The sequence below is a fragment of the Chlamydotis macqueenii genome, chromosome 7 (genome assembly GCF_036417535.1).
Source record: "Chlamydotis macqueenii isolate bChlMac1 chromosome 7, bChlMac1.mat, whole genome shotgun sequence".
Classification (NCBI taxonomy): Eukaryota; Metazoa; Chordata; class Aves; order Otidiformes; family Otididae; genus Chlamydotis; species Chlamydotis macqueenii.
In genome coordinates, this window is record NC_141562.1 from 6,095,535 (window position 1) to 6,116,195 (window position 20,661).

Genomic DNA, 20,661 nt, shown 5'->3' on the forward strand with positions numbered 1-20,661 from the left:
CTTGGATTTGCATAGGATACCGCTGGGAACATTTCATATACAGACAACAGGGTCACTGAGATAGCCAAGAAACAAGCAGCCCTTTTATCTCTCTAACAGGACCATATCTTCAATGAAGAGAAAAATCATGTTTTAGTAGGCTGACACTTCATCTCCCTCTAACAGGATAGGTATAGAACTGGAAATTCTGTTCTAAGTTATGCAAGGAAATCTGTGACCTGTTATTTTTTAACTTTAAATGTGGTAATTGAGAGTTCTCTTTGAGTTTTTGATTGTTAGACATCTCTCATATCAGAATCTGTTAATTTTTACCTGAGGTCATTCTAAACATCATTTGTAGAGGAGTTGGGTGTCTAGCTTTGTCTTAGTGAAGAGGGTGAGCAGGAAGCAAAGCTGCTCAGGTGCCTGTGTCTTGCTGGTCCTCCTGACACCCCTGTGTGTGACGGGAGGGGGCTGTGAAAACAGTCTACTTTTGAAGATCACTAAAGGCCAGATGCACAGAGGGCCTTAACATCTAAAATGATGCCTCCGATAGGAAGACAAGCAGTGCAAAAAGAGAATTCTTTTACACAATTATTCTTTCCTTCTGGAAAAGGGTCACAGCTAGTTGGGAAGGCTTTTAGTCTGGACTGCCAGATGAGGAAACCAGCTTCTCAAGAAGCTACATCACACTGGGCAGGAAAGCAAGTGGAGAGGCTTGGAAATAAACTGGACTGGAAAAAGAATGAGGGGAAGAATTTTCCTGCTGTCCATCCTCCCCATGATGGTTATTACAAGAGGGGGTATGGCTACATTTTGTGTAGTCATGTTTTGTTATTCCTTTTGCAGTGCATGTTTGGGGTTATTCTGCCTGTATCAAAGAGGTCATTTAATTGTTTTTTAATAATTCTTCAAGAATATTTCTTCCAAGAGGCAAAACGTGATTTTGAAAGGACTGGTCAGATGCAGAAGAGATTTGAGGTACTGGATTGTTGGTAATGACAACGCTTCATTGCCTGAATGATTTATTGCTCCATAGTGCTTCCAGTCTGGCGAGGGTATATGGGAGGTGGATATCAAATTCTTTCATATCCTGCAAGGTGCTCAGCATAGAGAGGTTGAGTGTTGCCAGCCCCTGATAAAGGAGCCTTAGTTCCTGATGAAGCCAACAGGCTAGGCCTAGTTTGGGCCAAATACCTCATTGGCCAAAAATATTAAAAGCTTGTATGTCTGGGAACACCATCATTGATCTTTTCTGATAAGTAGAACATCAGATGGTTTCTCAAGCAAGCCTCGTATTGACTGACATGACTGAGACTCTCTATAGCTTTGTGATCTGCAGCTGGTAACCATCTTCCATTCACTCCATTTCCAAATCGCTATAAAATCAAATGTTAATTAGTAAGAAAAGGAAGGGACTAGTGAAAACACTTGATTCTTCCCATTGGTGATCTTGGCTTTTCCACCCCATAAAGAAACATAAGTCTTAAAACAAGCTTAGCTACCAATGAAAGTAAAGGGAGAGAGTTGAGGAAAAACTGCCACCCATGTGAGAGTTCAAAGACCAAATATTCTGAGGCAGAGTAATTTTATCCTGGATGAGAAACTAATGGCAGACTTTATGATGTGTCTTTCTACTACTATTGGATGTTGGCTTATGTCAGATAAAGTATTTCTTTATCTTCCTTATTTCCCCTTTGCATTTCTGCAATTTTTTATTTTGAGGTTGGTACAATCCAAAGAAAAAAGGCTACCACAGGGGAAGCTGATTAGATTCATTGCTGTGATTAGGTGATAAAACTTCCATGTGTGACTTAAAAAAAAAAAAAAAAAAAAAAAAAAAAATTCCCACACAGATTAATTCCACTTGATCATTTGGCTACCATTCTCAAATATTTTTGGTGAATGATCTTCAAGCAATGAGTTCTTTGAGAAGTATTTATTTTATTTCCTTGTTCTAGCTATTTTCGTTGCGTGACTGCTCACTGAACATTACCAGTATTTGCCTGAAATTTTTTTGTGTGCTATCATGTATCTCCATCCTGAGCTACTTCTGCAGCTAAACATGGTTCAGAAATGGTGGTTCTTATAATGCTTAAATGCACATGATCCTTTATGAAGAGTTTGTTCTTTGCACTCTGATAGCTTCTGATCAGGATTTGATTTCTGTTCTGTGAAGTCAAGTAAAATAAAATAAGAAAGATGACAAGCGAGTAGAACAGCAAACCTCTTGCCCTGAAGCCTTTGCAAACGCAAGTCTTTTTCAATTAGTGCCAAAATGTGGAGCCACAGCTCTAATGTAATTGAATAAAAACAGAGAAACAAAGGCCAGCTCCCCGAGGCTCTCCCCTTTCTGTACCTGGCCAAGTGAAATAGAAGAAAGAAGAAGTAACAAAGTATTTCCTACCCTGTTTTTTTTTTTTCTTGCCGAACTGTATTTCTTGAAAAATAAAAATAAAATTCAAGCATTTTATTTTAGGAGACAAAATCTGTACCTAAGAGAGATCTTGAATTGCAGAGTAACATGCATGTGAACTGAACTCTGTAAAGCCCAAACTTGATGGGTTCTGAAATTCTGTTTCAGCGGAAGGCATCATTCAAGTGTCATCTTCGGATTTATCCTTCTTAGGTAATACGGTGTTTTCCCTTGAATTTTATTTTAGATCAGATGTATTTTCTGCCTAAATTCAGATGATAGTATTTTGCTTACCTCAGAATACTGTTGCATGAATGGGTACCTTAGCAGTATAAGGTTTTGAATGTGAGGATCATGGAAGTCATATAAGAGTTTGATACGTATCTATAATGCAGGTTTCTTGTGAGGAAATACAGATCTGCTTTTGCTCTTCATTCTTGTGTGTCCTCATGCAGTGGGATGCGGCTCAGCCTGCACATGTGATCCATGTTTTGTTATGACTCGTAAGTGGCCACATCTTGGTTCGCCTCAGAAGACGGGCCCCTTCCTGCAAAGTGCCACCGCTCCCTCGAGCCGCTGGGCACCTGCCCTGTGAAAGCTGGCTCTGGAATCCTCCGGGTTTGGGGTTTGGTATGTTGTAGGGTTTTTACATCATTATGTGGCTGTTGACTCTGGTGCTGAAATAATACTATTTTACTGATTTTGATTAAATTCTGTTAAATAGTGAAAAGCCACAATTTGCTTGAAGAGCAACATTGTGACTTTCTCCAGTCAAAAGGTGGAAAATGAATTAACAGCAGGACTTGCATAGTCTGTGTGAACTGCTGAGAACTCAGTCCTGTTTAATTAATATTAATTTACTATTTATAAAGTGATAACAAGATTCTTGTGGCTTTTGTTACATCTGCTTTTAATTTTAAAGGCCTTTTAATCAATTTGCTGCATGACAATTTTTGTCAACACCAGGTAAACAGGACCTCTAATATGACCTACCCTGTTGAGACTGGTTAGCGGGCTAGACTGGGAAATAATATGCAAACTTGTTTCTCCTCTCTTATCAGAAGAGATCAGTTCCCAATGTGACATGGATATTGTTGGTGTAGGTGATACCTTTAACCATGACATCACTGAAAGCCCCTGGGCAGCGCTTACACCCTTGGGAGAGGGCATTGCTGCTGAAGGGAACCGCTTGAGCTGCAAGTCTGAGACTTTCTCTATGTAGAATTTCCTTCTGCTCAAGGGAGCAAAGCGGATGGTTGCAATCAGCAATCCCTTATTTTTACCAGCTTGCAGTCAGGAGCACTGAAGTGACTTTTTTTTTTTCCTCCTGGCCTTTTTTTTTTTTTTTTCTTTATTCTTGTCTGTTCCTCCCCCTTCCTTTCACTTGACACCTGTCCCTGCCTTTGGAGGATGAGATAAGCAGAGAACTCCGTCCCTGTAAGAGACAAGGAGCAGAATATGCCTGCACAAAGAGAGCCAGAGCAAGAATCAAACATCTCCTGGGCAGGCAAGCGTGAGAGAGCCCCTGTGCTGCAGGTTGCTTTCTGGAGCGCTGTCGGTGGGGTTTTGTCACTGTAGTGAGTATAACTGGAAGCACGTTTATCTCTTGGATTTGTTGGGGTTTTTTTTGGAGTCGTCATGCTACAGCAAATTTTGCGTGATATGTATATTGACCCTGAGCTCCTGGCAGAGTTGAATGAAGAGCAAAAGCAGATCTTGTTCTACAAAATGAGAGAAGAGCAGCTGAGGCGCTGGAAGGAGAGGGAAGAAAAAGCACGAATGGAGGAGGCCATGCTGAGAAAGACAGCGAGGCGCAGACAGAGTAAGATTTGTGATCTTCTTCTGTACTTGAGAGCTGGGGATGGCGGGCATGCAACTGGCTGTAGTGCAGCATGCACATGGAAGGGATTACAAAGAAAGGTGCCAGCTGTCCTCATCGGCAAAAAGATAGCTGTGGGCAGGAAAAGCACAGTGTTCCTGCTCCTTGTCTCTCAAGACTGGCTCTTTCTGCTGGGGAATAGTTCAGTGTGGGACTAAGTGGAATCCCTTTGAAGTGTCTCTTTCAGCCAGGAGTCACTGTTCCTGTTCTCTCAGTGGTGACACTGGTACCATGACCAGCCTTCCTCTCCAGTCCTAAGGCTTTTTTCTTCACTTATCATCTGCACCCCTCCATGCCCCTCAGTCAGGCAAAGGCAGCCTTGCTTGTGCTATTGAGGTTTCTTTACTTGGCATTAAATGTTTCCAAAAGACTCTCTCCAAAAGACTATGTTTAGGGAGTAGAATAATGGTGGGGTGAGCATGTAAGAAAAAAAACAACAATCAAAACCAAAAGAGATAAAAATAAAAATGCATTTTCATGCAATATGTAGTTAAACTATGGAGCTCCTTTCACTGACTGTTATGGATGATAAATACATGTGTTGACTTAGAAAGAAAATAAGCAAGATTGTGGAAGAACACATAAAAAAAAAAACTTCTCCAAATGTCATTTCTGAGTGTCTGGTCTTGGGTCCAAGTGGTTTGTAATAAACAGAAATACTTCCTTGCTATCTTGTCTGAACAAGTGGTTTACAACTCTTTCCCCATACACAGGATGAATTTGTTAGGCTAATAGATAGAAAGCATTTTCATCTCAGAAATGCAGTTGCAGTGATTCCTCGCTCAACAAGGAAATGTGTCAGACATATGTCAAACACTCCTTTCCCCGTGAAAAGCCAAAGATCTTATCCTATCTTTAAAACTATTAAACCGTTAATATTTCTAATAATTTTGGGTGGTTGATTTTAAGAAAGCACTTCAATATCTGTGTGACTCTGCAGTCAGTGTTTAAAGTTTTGCTCATCTTAACACATCCATGGTAGAAAGCTTTGCTTGGAGCACCTCAATACAAATAGATTACTGGATTCAATTGTCAGACTTCTTAAAACGTTCAGAGCCTCTGAAACCTACAAAATGCCCATTAGATAGTTAACAATTCAAAGACTGTTATTAAAGAAACATGTTTCAAAGCAAAACTAGTTTCCAAGACCGACTTGAAGCAAAGACCTTTATGAAATGACTCTGGAGTAAGTTACGATGGTAGCCTTAAAATGAAGGGGGAACGTTCAGAGCACCCTAATAGAATAGCTGTAATAGAAACTTAAAATGTCCCCTCACAGATGGTAAGGTGCACACTGGAAAACCTAATTTCATTTAATTTCTGTTTTCTTCATGTTAGTGTTCCTACTGTGAATGGCAGTCTCCTCAGAGGTATGGCATCAAAATAGCTTCTCTCCTACAGCACAAAAACCCTGTTCGTTTTGATTGATTTGTAGCTGAGAAAAAATTAAAAATGCAGTTCACCTCCACATTCCAAAACAACATATCATTGAGATAATCTGTATTATGCTCATTCTTTGAGGAAGACAGATGCAGAAAAATCTAACTGCAAAAATATTTATGTGATGATTTGTCACAGTGTTGACACCTAAATTTCCATATATAAATTATACATTACACCTGTTCACGTTCCTACTACAGGAGACCATTTTCTGGGTAATTAATTTTCTGACTTATAAAGAATAAGAGAAAGGAGAGCAGCAGAATAACCTATAGATTATGTTTGCTCTGACAAAAGTATTCACAAATACACATGGAGTTAAATTTCACAATAGCCCATTTCCATTTTACCTACTTAAATTGCCAATTTAAGGTATTGCTTAGATTTGACTTTTGCCCGCTGTTAGAAACTTTCTACTTCTTTCAGAACAGCACTTAAGAACTGATGTTACTGATGTTTTTGTTCTAGCGAGAACTATTGGAATTAGAGTTGCAAGTCAGGCATTTGGTTCCGCTGAAAATATATCTTGATTCCATAAACTGACGTGTGCAAGAGTTTCAAAACATAACTTCCATCTTTCAGGCATGCCGGTCATTAACTATACATATACTTGTAACTGATTTCTACTGTACAGTTCCATAATACAGTGGTAAATGGTCTTATAGTGAAGCTAGTTTCCTATTAAAAAAAAAAAAGTGAAAAAAATCAATCAGAAAATATGAGTGTATGATAGGAATTACTGTGGAATATTTTTGCATATATGACTCAGAGTCAGAGTAGATTATAAGTGTTTCTTATCTTAAAAAGTGATTTTTTTTTTTTTTTTTTTTTTTACCCTAAAAGACATCAGCACCAATGTTTTTTGGACCTTGAAACTACTTAGTTTTCAGTTTTCATTGATGTCTAAGTGAATTTCCAAAAATTCTCCCCACACTACACTGTGTAGAATAAGGAGCTTTTTTATTCCTCTTTAAAATTAGTGGCTAGCAGGAAATTTAGAGCTACCACAATTACATGTTCTTCCTTCCTTTGAAACTGAGGGATTTGAGCAGTTTCATCTGCAAGGTTATGTTTTTGACTCTACAGCATGACATAGGTTTTATGTTTGTGTTATTTTGTTGAAGCCAAGAGTTAGTCTGGCTTTATAGAGATTTTTGTGGCCTGACATATAGTAGAAAACAAAGATGAGACTTTAATATCGCTAATGTTGTGACAAGTTTCTGAAATTTTCTAGCTGACAGAAGAATATGTATGTTGTTTGTGAATATGACATAACATTTGTATACAATATTTTTTTTTTACTGATTTAATCATAGTTATCTTTATAGGACTACCTTTCAAATCCTTCTGTTTTCCTCATAGTTTGAATATGAAAACTTTGCCTCACCTCTTTGGGACAGGACAGCGCGAAACAGAACAAAAGGAATTAATGACAACAGACACTTTCTAATTTAAAAATGTTCCAAAAAGTTCTTGGGCTTGATCTGGAGTCCTATACCCCAGGTGGTACAGTTCTGCATCAGTTCAAGAGCTTACCTGCAATGGTCCGTGTTAGTCTAGCAGCACAGCAAAAGGCGTGGATTTTTCGCAACAGAGCAGTGGTTGTGAATCCAATTTTGATTTTCTGCAGTGACTTGAGGATGAAGGGTTCTTGTGCAAGGTTTAGATGTGCTGTCTTACAGAAGACACAAGTACAGAGTTGGGGAGGATAAAAGTGGTACATGCAGGTCAGATTTGCCTTGTTCTAGGGTTAAAATCATCAGCAGGTTTAGGGAATGCTTGTCAGTGTAAGAATTTTTTGTTTGGAAACTAACTAGCAAAGGCCCAAAATCTACAGTGATTTTTATAGAAGCGCCACTGAATGCAGATTGTCCATAAGTCTCCTGTTGAGTACTATGAAATTTGCTGCTTAGAAAACAAAACCAAGTCCTTACCATGAAATAAGGTGTAAGTTGTTGGTAGTGTTTAGCAAGCCAAATAGTGTAACAGTCTTATTCTTCATTTCTAAAGAAAATAATATTAGTCAACTTCAGTAAATGCTAAGTTGTGCTTGCTTTTTTTGTTTGGATTGTTTGGTTTCATGTGTCTTGAGGAAAGGCTAAAATTGAAATTTTTATCAGAATGAGTCCATGTTAAACAAATTGTTTCACTTTGGGGGTGAATTAAATGTTTTCAGATTATTCAAAAGTTTTAATTTCCTTCCCTTTTTAAAAGCACAGATCAATGTCTAGAAGGAAGCAATATATAAATATTACTTCAGAATGAAATATTTTCTTTAGAAGATATTGAATAAACTGTTTCCATGGGTTTTTTTTGCTGTTTGTACCTAGCCTACATTTGTACCTTGCCTAAAAATACTAGTAGAATTTAAGCATCATTTGGGTTCTCCCAAAAGTACAGTGTTTAGTGAACTTATTAAAGATTAAAAAAAAAAAGTATTTTGTAGCTCTAATTAAATCATGACTGCTGCCTTGTACTGAAATAGCTTCACAAGTGAGTTGAATTCTTGGAGATCTGTCTCCAGTTCATTTACAAATTACTCCTGGGCAGATCTTTCAGGAACATATTTTTATTGTAATAAAACAGATTGCCTTTTCTTATTGTGCTAAAATCACTAAGGGATGTCTCCTCAAAATTTCAAGACCCCTTTGAGATTTGCTGAAGGTTGACTGACAGGCAGCTTTGCCATTTGCAAAGAAACATATTTATTTGATTAGGCAGGAGCCCTTTAACCAGTATAGCTGAGTTGGGAGTAAGCGGAGGACCCTGCCAATTTGGATTTTGACTCTGATGCAGTATCCAGAGCTGTCAGCATACCCAAAATGAGATCTCAAAAGCTATTGAGCATTAGGTAGCTGAAGGACAGCCATGTGGGAGTGAAGACAATGCTGGTCTGCTGCTGCTTATTCTGACATTTATTCATTGTGAACTGCAGCTCATGATGTTCAGACAGGAGCTATTTGTAAACACTCTTATTTACCTGTCCTTAACAGGAGTAGCTGGGAGAAAATTAGGTAGGCTTATCACAGCATGGCTAGAAAATAATTTATTTAGCTAAATGGCATTTGTGTTAGAAAATCATTAGAGAATAGATGAAGCTATTTGGAAGCAAGCATTTCAAGTATCACAAGTGTATGGTTGGAGGATACATCAGTGTCACACGTGAAGGCCAGCAAGTGGGCGTGTGTTTCAGTGTGTGTATGAAGGGTGGGCGGGTGTACACGCAGTGACAATTTTTTCGAAGTTTTTGAACTCAGAAATGTATTCCTCATTTAGCTAAGCATTACCAGGCCTTAGTATAAGATTTTATCTCCTACAGAGGTGTGCTCCTGGCAATGTTCATTGTGTTTTTCTCTGTATCTCTGGATATGGGTCTAACCAGAGACATCAGACTTGAGTATTTCTAAAATTTCTGGCTGTATGTGGTCTTGGATTTTTGTAGAGCCCTGTCTTTTGTTTCCAATTCAGATACAACTGAAAAAATAACAGGAGAACATTAGTGAGAATGTGTTATATTTTAGCCCCACTCGGGACCAAACTACACAGTCTCTCTCACTCCCCCACCCTCTGAGAGAATAGGGAGAGATAATATAAAGAAAACGGCTCGAGGTTTGAGATAAAGACAGGAAGAAATCCTTAAAGTCACCATTACAGGCAAAACAGACTTGACTTTGGGAAAACTCTTCATTTATTACTAAAACCAAAGCAGGATAATGAGACAGAGAACAAGATAACTTCCCCCCACCCCTCTCTCTTCCCAGGATTAACATTATCTCTAGCACCTTCCCTCCACGAGCGGCACAGGGGGGAAGAGGGAATGGGGCTTGCGGTCAGTCCATTACACCTTGCTTTACGCCGCTGCTTCCTCCTTGGAGGAATAGCTCCTCACATTCCTCCCCTGCTCCTTCGTGGGGTCCCACCCACGGGCTACAGTCCTTCTTCAAACTGCTCTGGCGTGGGTCATCTCTTCCACAGGGTGCAGTCCCTCCAGAACAGCTGCCCCAGCGGGCCCTCCACGGGCCACAGCCTCCTTCAGGCATCCGCCTGCCCCAGTGTGAGGTCCTCCACGGGCTGCAGGTGAATCTCTGCTCCTCCGTGGGCCTCCATGGGCTGCAGGGGGACAGCCTGCTCCACCATGGTCATCACCACAGGCTGCAGGGCAATTCTGGCCAGGGTCCTCATTATTCCTCCCCTTCCTTTTTCACTAACCTTGGGGTGTGCAGCCATTCCTCTCACAAGAAAATTCTTTACAACAGGCAGGCAGATGCCTCACAGGATCTTTTCACATCTGATCTCTCTACTTCTTGCAACCAGGCTGGGCTGAGTCGGGCCCAGTTGGCTGCCCAGCAGGAGGCCAGAGGGTGAGGCCTGCAAGGCCCACAAGGCTCGCGCCTCCCCCTGTCTGCCCCCACTCAGAGTCTTTACACCTTCTCTTTTTTTTTCTTTTTTTTTTTTCTTCTCTCTATTTTTCCCCATCCTAAATATATTATCACAGAGGCGTTATCATGGAACATTCTGCTACCAATTGGCTCGGCCTTGGCCAGCAGCAGGTCCGCCCTAGGCCCGGCCGAGTCCACCAGACAAAGGGGAGCGACTTCCAGCAGCTTCTTACAGAAGCTGCCACCTTAGGCCCCCCCCCCCTCACTAAACAAAACCAGAACAGAATGTTAGAATAATTTTTATTAGTGGACTGAGCCAACTAATTTGAAGTAATTGGAAAAGTTTTAATGTAGCATTTGCAACATGTTTAGCAGCTTGTGACAAGAAGTGTTTTGTTAGTGCTGTGTACCCTGGGGCCAGAGCTCAGCTGCTCAGAGCTCGAGCTCAGTGTGGCTGCGTACTGAGGTACAGTTAAACAGCAGCTTCTAAATCGTCCGTTCACTTCTCAGAACCTGGGGCTAGAAAGAGACCTCCAACTACCATATGACCTACATATGTACCAGATGGAACAAATCCAGAGGGACTTCTCTCCCCTCTTAGGATTAGCTGTAAGTCTATGCTTTTTAGTTTCATATCCTGCCCTGCAGCTGACTTCTCTGTTTTGCAGAAAAGTAACAGCAGAATATTGCTGGCTACCTGGGCCTTACTGCACTGGAGGTTTCTCTTGCATGTGTGTGATCCTTGGCGCTCCGGTTGCCTGAAGCATCTGGCATCAGCACTTTCTGAGAGAGGCTACTGGGTTAATTGAGCCACTGGCACAGACAGCATTCCTCTGTTCCTCTGTGGCATTGTGTTTCTCAGCCTCTCTGGACAGAGTGGTGTTAGATGGGCTTTCTTGTACCTACTAGTGTGCTGGTAGTGATACGAGGTGGTGACTGTCTGCAAGCTCTTGAATACTTGATACGGAAAGAGAGCAGTACTGCAGCCAAGGGGAGAATGAGATTCGCCCAAGCTAATTCAATATTTCTTTGCTGATTATGCCAGTTTTTAGCATAAATTACTGAAACATTCAAAGACCGAGGCACCGGGTTTTGACAGCAGGAGTTGGAAGACATGGGAAAACTGAATGTATTCCAGTCAGCAGTGGATTTAGCCAGTCTAAATGATGGTGGTTCATTAACCTTCAAGTCCGCTCATGTGCTGTGGTGCTAGAAAATCTCACTGTAGTGGTATAGTTCTTCCTGATTTTGTAGTCCTGTGTGCCTGGTAAAAGGAGTCCGTGCAAACCTGCCATGCTGCATTAAGTAGGGGAGTTTGGTGCAGAGGGTGATCTACAGTTCTCTGTTCATTCTGTGACAGAGAACTCAGTCTGTGACAGAGAACCCTTATCCTTCTGCTTTGAGTTTCCAGCAAACCCTGAAGTAGCTGTGCAGACTTGTTTTTGTTTATTCTCTGGCAGTGGGAGAACCTGCATGCTTTGTGGTAGCTCTGATTATAGCTTTTACTCTTTACATGAGACAATTGGGATCAGGAATCAGAAATTATAGTGCTATGTGCTTTATTTTTTATGAAGAAAAAAATCAAATTAATGATACTCATGTGAATGATTTTACAACCTTTGACTTTGATCTGATGTGTACCTGCAATTTCATACTGTTTATAGTGAAAGGGTCATGAAAATGGACAGACAAGAGACTACCTCTAGATTGCACACGCAGTTAGAACAATGTCTTTAAGAATGAGTTCTGAATGTTATCTCCCAGTTGAAAGTGGGCAAATTACAAAATTGCTATGTTTAACAGCGTGCCTTGGCCAGGGATCCAGGAATATCTGGGACATACTAGGTAGAGACCGCATAAACAATACTTTATTTCTGTGTTTCTTTTTTTTTTTCTTCTTCTGTTTTGGTTTACAATATGCAAACGTATGTATACATATTTCATATATACATACCATGTGATAATGCAAACCCACTTAACTGTGAGTGTTATGTACAGTTATCTTTGCTACATTTGTTAATTACCAATAGTATTATTTGAGTAACTGTTTCCTCCCTTAATGTTTGCTCTCTTGCAGTCACTCTTTCTTTATTTGATCCTGCAGGGGTATATTGCAGCATAATTATTTCCATGGTAACAGGCTGTAATTCCATAAACAGAAGATTGAGTTTGTTATATGATCAGGAAGCAGCTGGAGAGCCGTGAAGGCTGATTTTTCAGCAATACTCAGATCCTGCAACCCTCATTGATATATTAATGTAAAACAGCTGAATGTCTTTCTGCCTCTGCAAATCCTCCTTTAAATAGAAAGGCACATAATACAGTGTTGAAATTGGAGCGTGTGTAATCTGAAATGTTGGGGGGATGCTTGAGAGAAGTTCAGAATTTTTCCCCATTTTCTTGTTGTTTTAAGAATTGAAGTGACTGGTTGTTTTGAATGTATTCTTGGAAGAGACGAGTTCATGGTCCTATGAGTATTAGCAAGGGCAGCCCACAGAATTAATTCTAGAAGGTCCTCAGTTTATTGTGAGATTATATTATTTTCTTTACTTTCATCATTACCACCTAATTATTCTGTATGTATTTGAATAGATTTATGGCAGTTAATGTTTGAAAAAGTGCATTGTCCAAAGTATACCAGACAAAGTATACTAAACTCCAAAAGGATAAAAAACCCAACCCTACAACACACCAAATTCCACAAGCTACAGTTTATCTCTGAGTAACAAAAGTAGATCAGGCTGATCAGCCTGGCATCAGCAGTGAATGCTTATGCAGCCTATTTCAAATGCAGGATAAATTTTGGGAGCCTTTTTCTAGCAGAGAGAGAAAATAAAAGGAATATTTTCTAAAGAAAGAGTCAAAGGGTATTTGTATGGCTACAGAGCTTTCCAGTGAGTGAGGAAGGAGAGTCGTAGTCAGTTGCTGTTGCAGAGATCTGTAGATTCCAAGCAGGAGAACTATGGTGGGAAGCCCAGCCTCAGGGAAACAAGACTGTTCATGGAAATAGCAGACTCTTTTGAGAAAGTTTAAGCAGACTTTGAATGCTATTCCATGTTTCTGAGATTATCAGTCAGTGATCTTCTAACTTTCTGAATCTACACTTGATGCAGCTTGCAATATTCCCTATGATCGAAAGGCAGTTGGGGTTGCTGGCACTCTTATCATTTTGCTGGATTAAGCAGGCAGACTGTGGCTAAGTGACAGCACAGCTGGGAGACTTGACACCAAATCCGGCCTCTGATGGTCCTTGGAGTAGTTCCCCTGTAAACACTGGAGATGGTCCACCAATGGGAATTGTTGGGGATGCTGTAACTGTTAAAGCAATGACGGAAAAGTTTGGAGGAAGCAAGCTGACTCCAGCAATATTCTGTTTGCTCTGACTACTGTTATTTTTAAAGCACTTTTACTTAGAAACGTGTGAAAATAAACCCAGATATAACCCAAAACTGTCACACATTTCCACCCCCCACAACTCCCCCCCAAAAAAATCCCCGAACCAAACAATCCAGCTCAAAAACCCAAAACCCGGTCTGTGGTTCTACTCCTCCTCCTCCTCCTCCTCCTCCTCCTCCTCCTCTATCCCAATTAGCAGAGGCAGCATAAGACCCTTTGTGTAACTCCATTTGTTTTAAGCCTGAGTCACAACGTGGAAGTCTGAACCGATTGGAATTGAAGCCAGATTTACCCTGAGCACAGCACTCAGCCAGGATTCCCTCTCCCATACACCTTACAGGTGCTGTTTTCTTCCTCTCCCAGCGTGGCTGGTAGTTTGTGTTTTCTGGCAGGGTTCAACCGTGGCAGTCAAGATACCCTGCCTACACCAGGTAGCAGAAAGGCCGAGAGTACAACTCATGGTTGGCCTCCAGCACTCTGTGTGTGTATGAGATTAGTAGTGCTGCTGGTAGAGGCTAATAAGTCTTATAGGTGAGAGCCTTGAGTTTACTATTGCTCTCCAGGGCATTGTTTTATAGTTTTATTGCTGGTATAGAATTGACTGCATAAATACAAACAAATAGAAAATACGATTTGGTGGTATTTTTGATTCTGCAGGTTTGTATGTGCAAATCTGTGTTGGTTCAGGCTGTAGGTCTCCAAGAAAGTTTTCACTGTGATCCTTTTGTGCTGCAAATTTGGGATACACAATTTTGCATTGGTCCAATTTTGCAATTGGAGCAATATCTAGAAACCAATTTACTGGTCTTAAAGTGGTATAGATGTGATATAGGTTAGGGGAACTCCGTGGAAGACACTAATTCATGGAGGAGCTGCAGGTGAAAAGAACTGCAAGAATTAATGTTGCCTTCTTGTGGCCCTACAGAGTTGCTTCTGACAAAAAAAAATGGTAGAATACTACAGCTGATAAATTGTTGTTCTGAAGAGTAGAGATGGAAAAGACTTGGTAAATTATTTAGTACATTTTCCTGATAAAGCACTTTTTGTTTCTAGAACACTTTCAGTTCTACTCTCCACACTAATTTTGATGTCCACTACTGCCTAATGGTAATTATTTGCAGCCTACCACAGTATCTCTGGGAAAATAAAACTACTTTTGTGGTCAAGGCACAAGAGTGGGATTCAGGAGATTTGATTTTTATTTCCTGACTCTACACTAGGCTTTGTGACTGGGCACAGAGGCTTGCTTCTGAAGAGGAAACATGAGGTTCCCTCACCTAGATTTCAAATTTGTTTAGTCAGGGCTTGTCTCTTCCTTTTGGAGTTTTTTTTTTTTTTTCTTTTTCAGTTTCATTTGAAAATAAAATGTGTTAAAAATATCTTATTTTGCAGAAAAATGTAATACTTGAGAGGCATCTTAAAGCAGAAATTATTTTGTAATAATCAGACCTCAATGGTGGTAATTCTCTGCTTGCAAAGCAGACAGCACTAGTTTCTTAAAAATATTAAGGAAAATAATTTTCTGTACTGTCAGCTCAGATCTTGCAATTGGTTCTACAGTTTAAAAGTGCAAGCCCAGTATCATTAGCCTGGAAGAGCTGACACTGACCACTGTAAACTTGATTCTGCAGACTGCAAAGACTTTTTGTATGGCAGGATTCTGCTTTCACAGTGACAGATATCCTCCCTGAGCTACTTATTCCTTTCCCTGCATTCCCATTTTAAAATGCTGTTCTGTGCTAAGAAACTACCAAGTTTTATGATGAGATTGTACAGTAAAGCTCATCACCAGCTTTATGGGAGTGTAGGTTTAAGGGGAGATTTGCATGGGAATCATTTCTTGAAGTAAAACAAAAAGGGTGGTTGGATGTGAAAAAGACCTTCTCTTCTTGTTCTAAAGAAAAACCTAAATAAAGCCATATGTCCTCAGATTGAATTGTTCTAAAATTGTACACATGGAGGTCTGTCTGTGTAATGCTGAAGCTTAAAATTGCCGAGTTGTTTGATCCTACTGTTATCTTTCAACTTGAGCTATGGATGTGTACACAGTACTGTACTGTAGTATACGGTAGTTAGTGCTGAACCAACAATATGTTATCCTGACGTTTTCAAAAGAGTTTATACATCTACTGTCTATAGCTTTAGACAAGAGATCCATTGTTTTAAAAGAAAGAAAAAGAACAATTTCTCAGGATATGTCCACAAATCAACTATTTGTTTTATGAGGCTGGGTAGTAATGGATAAGCTGTGCCTCTGAGAAACATATTAATAACTTTTTGGCACAGAAAACCTAGAAAGAAGCAAAGATAAAATTTTTCTGCTTACCTGAAAAGGTTTTTTTAATTCTCTTTTTATCTGGTGATCTCGTAAATGAGCAGAAGTAGGGAAGTTGTCTCAGAACAGTGGAAGTATTTGGTGTCTACCAGTTACGATACAAATAAATTAACATGAGGCATGTTGTTTGAAATGTTTTCTTTAAAGTACTAAATACACAGGAAAGACTAGGATCCAGATTCTTCCCAGGAAAGAGGACATGGGTGGCTTTTAAAACAAAAGCCGCCATTGGTTATGTGGGATCAATACTCCTGGGAGATCATTCCATACTTCTCGAGATACTTTACCATGAAATGCAGAGGTGAAAACCTTGCAGGCAAATACTGATATGGCCAGTCAGTTCTCAGCAGATGGTATTTAAATGCTGTATCCAAAAAAACCCATAATATATAAATGTTGTGCTGACAGGAACATGGGAATGTACAGAATAGGAGCCATAATAAAATACATTCACATTTATAACCTGAGACATAATCTGATAGACTCTGAAAGAGCAAATGCTTTTGAGAGTTATTGAAGGAAAACATTATTAGCTTAAATTTCCACCTCCCTCTGAAGTCAGTACTGTTAGGCCAACCCTGGGAATTCATATAAATCACATTTTCAAATTTGATATAGAATATTAGCTTTCATTGAGAGATCTGATATGGTTGTGCCTTCAGTTCGTATTGTCAACGCTTGCCAGTGGGTTGGCACTGGCACTGCCTGCTGTCAACAGCCCCACGTCATTGCCTCTTGCAGTTTTCTCTCTTTGGTCTGGGATGTCAAAAACACTTTACTGATTGTGCATTGGGAAACTTAATCTGGTTAAATGGATACTGTCCTATTGCAGAACAGCAATGGTTGAAGGTAAGAGTAGCTAAGCTGATGCTAGTAGAGAAAGATGTAGAAAGAGCAGAAGCAAAGACTGGCGTTTCAAACAGGACCAGGTTTCTTTTAACACTTCTGGGAACATCAGAGAAAAACTACCTGAGAAAATGGCAGACTCTCAATTTCTTCACATTTTCAAATAAGACAAGATGCATTTTATAAGCTATATGGTGATGCATGATTTACTAACCTCAATATCTGAGTAAGAGAGTGAAATGTAGTGGACTGTAATGCACAGGAAGTGAGATGAATGACTGAGCCTTTGTGGCCTTTTCGTCTGCATTCTTTAAAACAAATCTATTGTCCATCTTAGCAATTGTCTTTGTGGTGGAATATACTGTTGTGATGAACAGTTTCAACAAAGTTGCAAGAAATAAAACATAAGAATGGATGCATAAGAGATGTTTCTACTCATTCCTTAATATGAACCTCTAAAAGGCATAAAATATCTGTGAGTTACAGGTGTAAAAGCAGAGGGAAAAGATCAACACACACTAAGTCAGGTAGCGTATAAGACTATTAAAATATATTAAGATAGGATCTAATCTACTGCCCTTTGTAGTAATCAGGAATCCTATAGTTGGTTCTTGGACATGAAGGTTCACCAAATGTAGTCTATTTTGAAAAGAGCACTCAGGCTTTTTTGGTGTTTAAAAAATCACTCTGTCAACACCGTAACCGTAGATTTTTGCATGGTGTCTTTCATGAAAACTGAACCAGAAACGTAATCCTTTTCAATTGCCTGCCTGAACAGAAAAGCATCTGCAGCGTTGAGTGGTGTGCTCTGAGTATGCAGGCTTTCTGAAACTCCTCCTTCACACAGTGGGAGCAGAAAATTCCTGGATTTTTTGCAGAGGTTCCGATGAAGTCTCTATATGCTCAACACTCAACATTATCTGTGTTCTGTGGCTAGCCACATGATGTCACTGGTTATTGTTGTCACTCATATTGTTGTTCTCTTCATTCATCCGTTGCCAAGTGAAGTAAAAAAATATACTTACCACAATTAAAAAGGGATTATAATACCTAAATTCTGGGAAATGCATGTCAGGACTAATAATTCCTTATTTTTATGGGACAGTGAGTCTTTAATGATTGTGTGATCTGGAGTGTACAAGCCCTTTTGCTCTTTCTTTCTCTCTCCCCCGCGCTGCCCCCAGCATGGTAGATGGGTCAAATCCAAAGATTTCATCCAACGAGTTAGTAATGTTTTATTCTGAGTTGTAAATTGCAAGCTTACTTGCAATTTCTAAATTGCATATTTTCCATCTTCTCATCTATGTTCACATAAGAATTTGAGCCAGTATTTACATTTTTGGTTTGTTCTGTGTCGGTTGCAGGTAATGGCAAGCACGTGCAGTGGCTACATGGGAAGGATGGTGAGGTCTGGGTCTGGGTTATGGGAGAAGCCCCGGGCGACAAGCCATATGAACAGATATCAGAGGAGCTCATAGCAGAGCGAGCCAGGCAACAAGCACAGAAGGAGGCAGAAGAACTATGGTGAGGATTTAAGAATCTGAATTCAGGGTCCACTTGGCATAATGGGAGACATGGCCTTGTAGAAAGGCAGCAGGTAATGGTGGGTAAAACTGGTAAGTATGTTTTGTGAACACTTGCTTTCACTTGTTTTGGCAATTTTCCAGCATGTGAAAAAATGTAATTTTTATTGAATGCCAAAAACCCTTTCACAAAAAAAAAGGGAAGCAAACATTTTTCTTTTGGGGAATTTTGCTAAACTATTGGCCAGTTTGTAAATAAATAAAAACAAAACAATCTGCCTTTGAGATGATTAAATTAGAAATGTTTGTTATATCACACGTCTATGCCCACAGTGGGGATTTGGTACATAAAATCATTTTTGAAATTGATTTTATTTGCATATTGCTTGAATTAATTCTTACCTCAGCAGTTCAGGAACTGATTACACAAAGTGCCAGGCTGATGTTTCCAGCAGGGCCTCTTCCAGCTTTGGGAGAGATTCCGAAGTGTTTTGATGCTTGGTAATGTTGGGAAGTAGGCCACCTGCCTCCTGCGCTTTCTTTTGTAGTGCAGCACTGAAAAGTGACAGTTTAAATATCAGATTATTCTAGCTTACTCCTTTTCATATGAAATTCTTCTTGCTTGTAGTGATTGCATATTTAAGCAGGGATTAAAAGTTTCAACCTGTGCTCTGTGTTCACTTTACGTTGTAAGTACTAATAAACTATCTAGTGTAAGAATTTGGCAGACATTTACATTGATATTTGGAGAGACAATAAATTCCCAGTCATTCCTTGCTAAACTGACTGACAGAAAAATCTATTATTTTATAGCTAGGGAAGGAAAAATATAGGGTATGACTCAAAGACATCCAAGAAGTACTTCTCTAATATAGAAGGTGCTATTTTAATTAGTCATTTGTCAAAAATTGAAAATGTCTGTTTTCTGGATATTTTCCTCAAATCTATTTGTAATAGGTCTTTTGTTAAATACATTTTAATTCTTTCCTTGTGTATTTCTGTAAAGTCTTATGCTAATTATTGGTTGCAACTAGTGACCCAGTATTGATCCTCAATTTAAAACATCATCAGTGTCTTAAATTATTTTTATTTTCAAATTGTTTTTTGTAGGAGACAAAAGGAGGCTGAAATTACAAAGAAATTTCGGGATGCTATGGCTCAAGAAAAAGCCAGAATAGTGGCAGAAAAATGGAAAATAGAAATAGAGGACCGGAAAGCTGCCAAACTGGAGGAGGAAAAAATTCAGGAGGAACTGAAGGTTTGCATAGAATAATTTAGCTTTTTTAATAGTGTTTTTATATAGATTCAAAGTTCTTGTCACCTTCAGTGCATGTTTATTAATAAGCTTTAAAACCCAGAGTTGTAATTGTTCATCCTGGAATATACAAAGAACTACGTGGTGTTCATCAGAACAGCTGAGTGATGCGAAAAAATTACATATCTCATTCAAAAGTGTCAGGACAATCAAACTGGTTATTCATCTCACACATTAACAGAATTGTTCAGTCAGCTGTGCTGAGTGAATCATACTGGGGGAAAAAATGTACAATTGTGAAATGTCTCATTTTAAGTTAGTTTGCTTGAACATATTTTGTGTACTTTGGATGAGTTGTTCACATATTTAACTTGAAAATTCTGTCACTACTTTCTTTAAGATAATGAGGGGTGGATCCTTCTCCTACTCGACATTTGGAAAAGTCCAGTTGGCTTTGCTGGGAGAAGTTCATTTGCCTGATTTTTATTAATTTCATCATGATTTTTCTGTGAACTCAGTTATAGTATTTTAATGTTCATTTGTAATATTTTTTCCCATTCTCTTGTTGACAATAACAATTTGAAAACTAAAAATAAGGCCTCTCTCTACCCTTTTCATGTTACTTTATAAAGATAAAAACTTTTTTTAAGTGAGAAAACAAAATATAATTGTTTTAGTGTGCAGAGAAATTAGCAGTCTTCTGAGTCTGGGATGTGCACTCTGGGATTGTGCAAGATTGGTGAGGCTGGATTTCCATGGAGAAATCCTGTGGCAAAATACGACTCCTAGGAGATCTGCATCCAGTAACTCCTGTCTACCCACCTCTCCTCTGCTGACAGCTACCATTTCATTTTTCTCTTCCTGGGATGGTGATTAAAGGTGTGGAAAGTGCAAATAGACTCCCCCCCTCTTGTCCCTCTGTGATGGGAAGAATGCTGAGAAGTTCAGTATTAAATTTACGTGATTTGATTACGAACTAGAGTCAGCAAGCTACTTGTCACTCTATAAACTGTAGGCCTGGGATTTTAGGGTACCACAAAACAAGGGTGGTTCCTGTAGCCTCCTCTGCACAAAGTTGCTGATTTACCTTTGTACAATTAATTTGAATTCATAGGAGAGAACAGGGCCTTTGAAATGTGATGTCAATGAGTAATGAAACTATACCTTTCAAGTGCCTTTATTAATGTATGAATAATGAGCAGAGCAGCTAATT

General features: G+C 39.4%; 1 protein-coding gene across 1 annotated transcript in view; it reads left to right on the forward strand.

Moving 5' to 3' along the window:
- The first annotated feature begins 4,033 nt into the window (after positions 1–4,033).
- Positions 4,034–20,661, forward strand: part of SH2D4B (SH2 domain containing 4B) — a 66,706-nt gene continuing 50,078 nt past the window's right edge. Inside the window, exons 1-3 of the mRNA XM_086752379.1 lie at positions 4,034–4,217; positions 18,035–18,194; positions 19,304–19,451. Of these exons, the coding sequence (XP_086608505.1) occupies positions 4,034–4,217; positions 18,035–18,194; positions 19,304–19,451 (492 nt within the window). The remainder of the gene's footprint in view (positions 4,218–18,034; positions 18,195–19,303; positions 19,452–20,661) is intronic.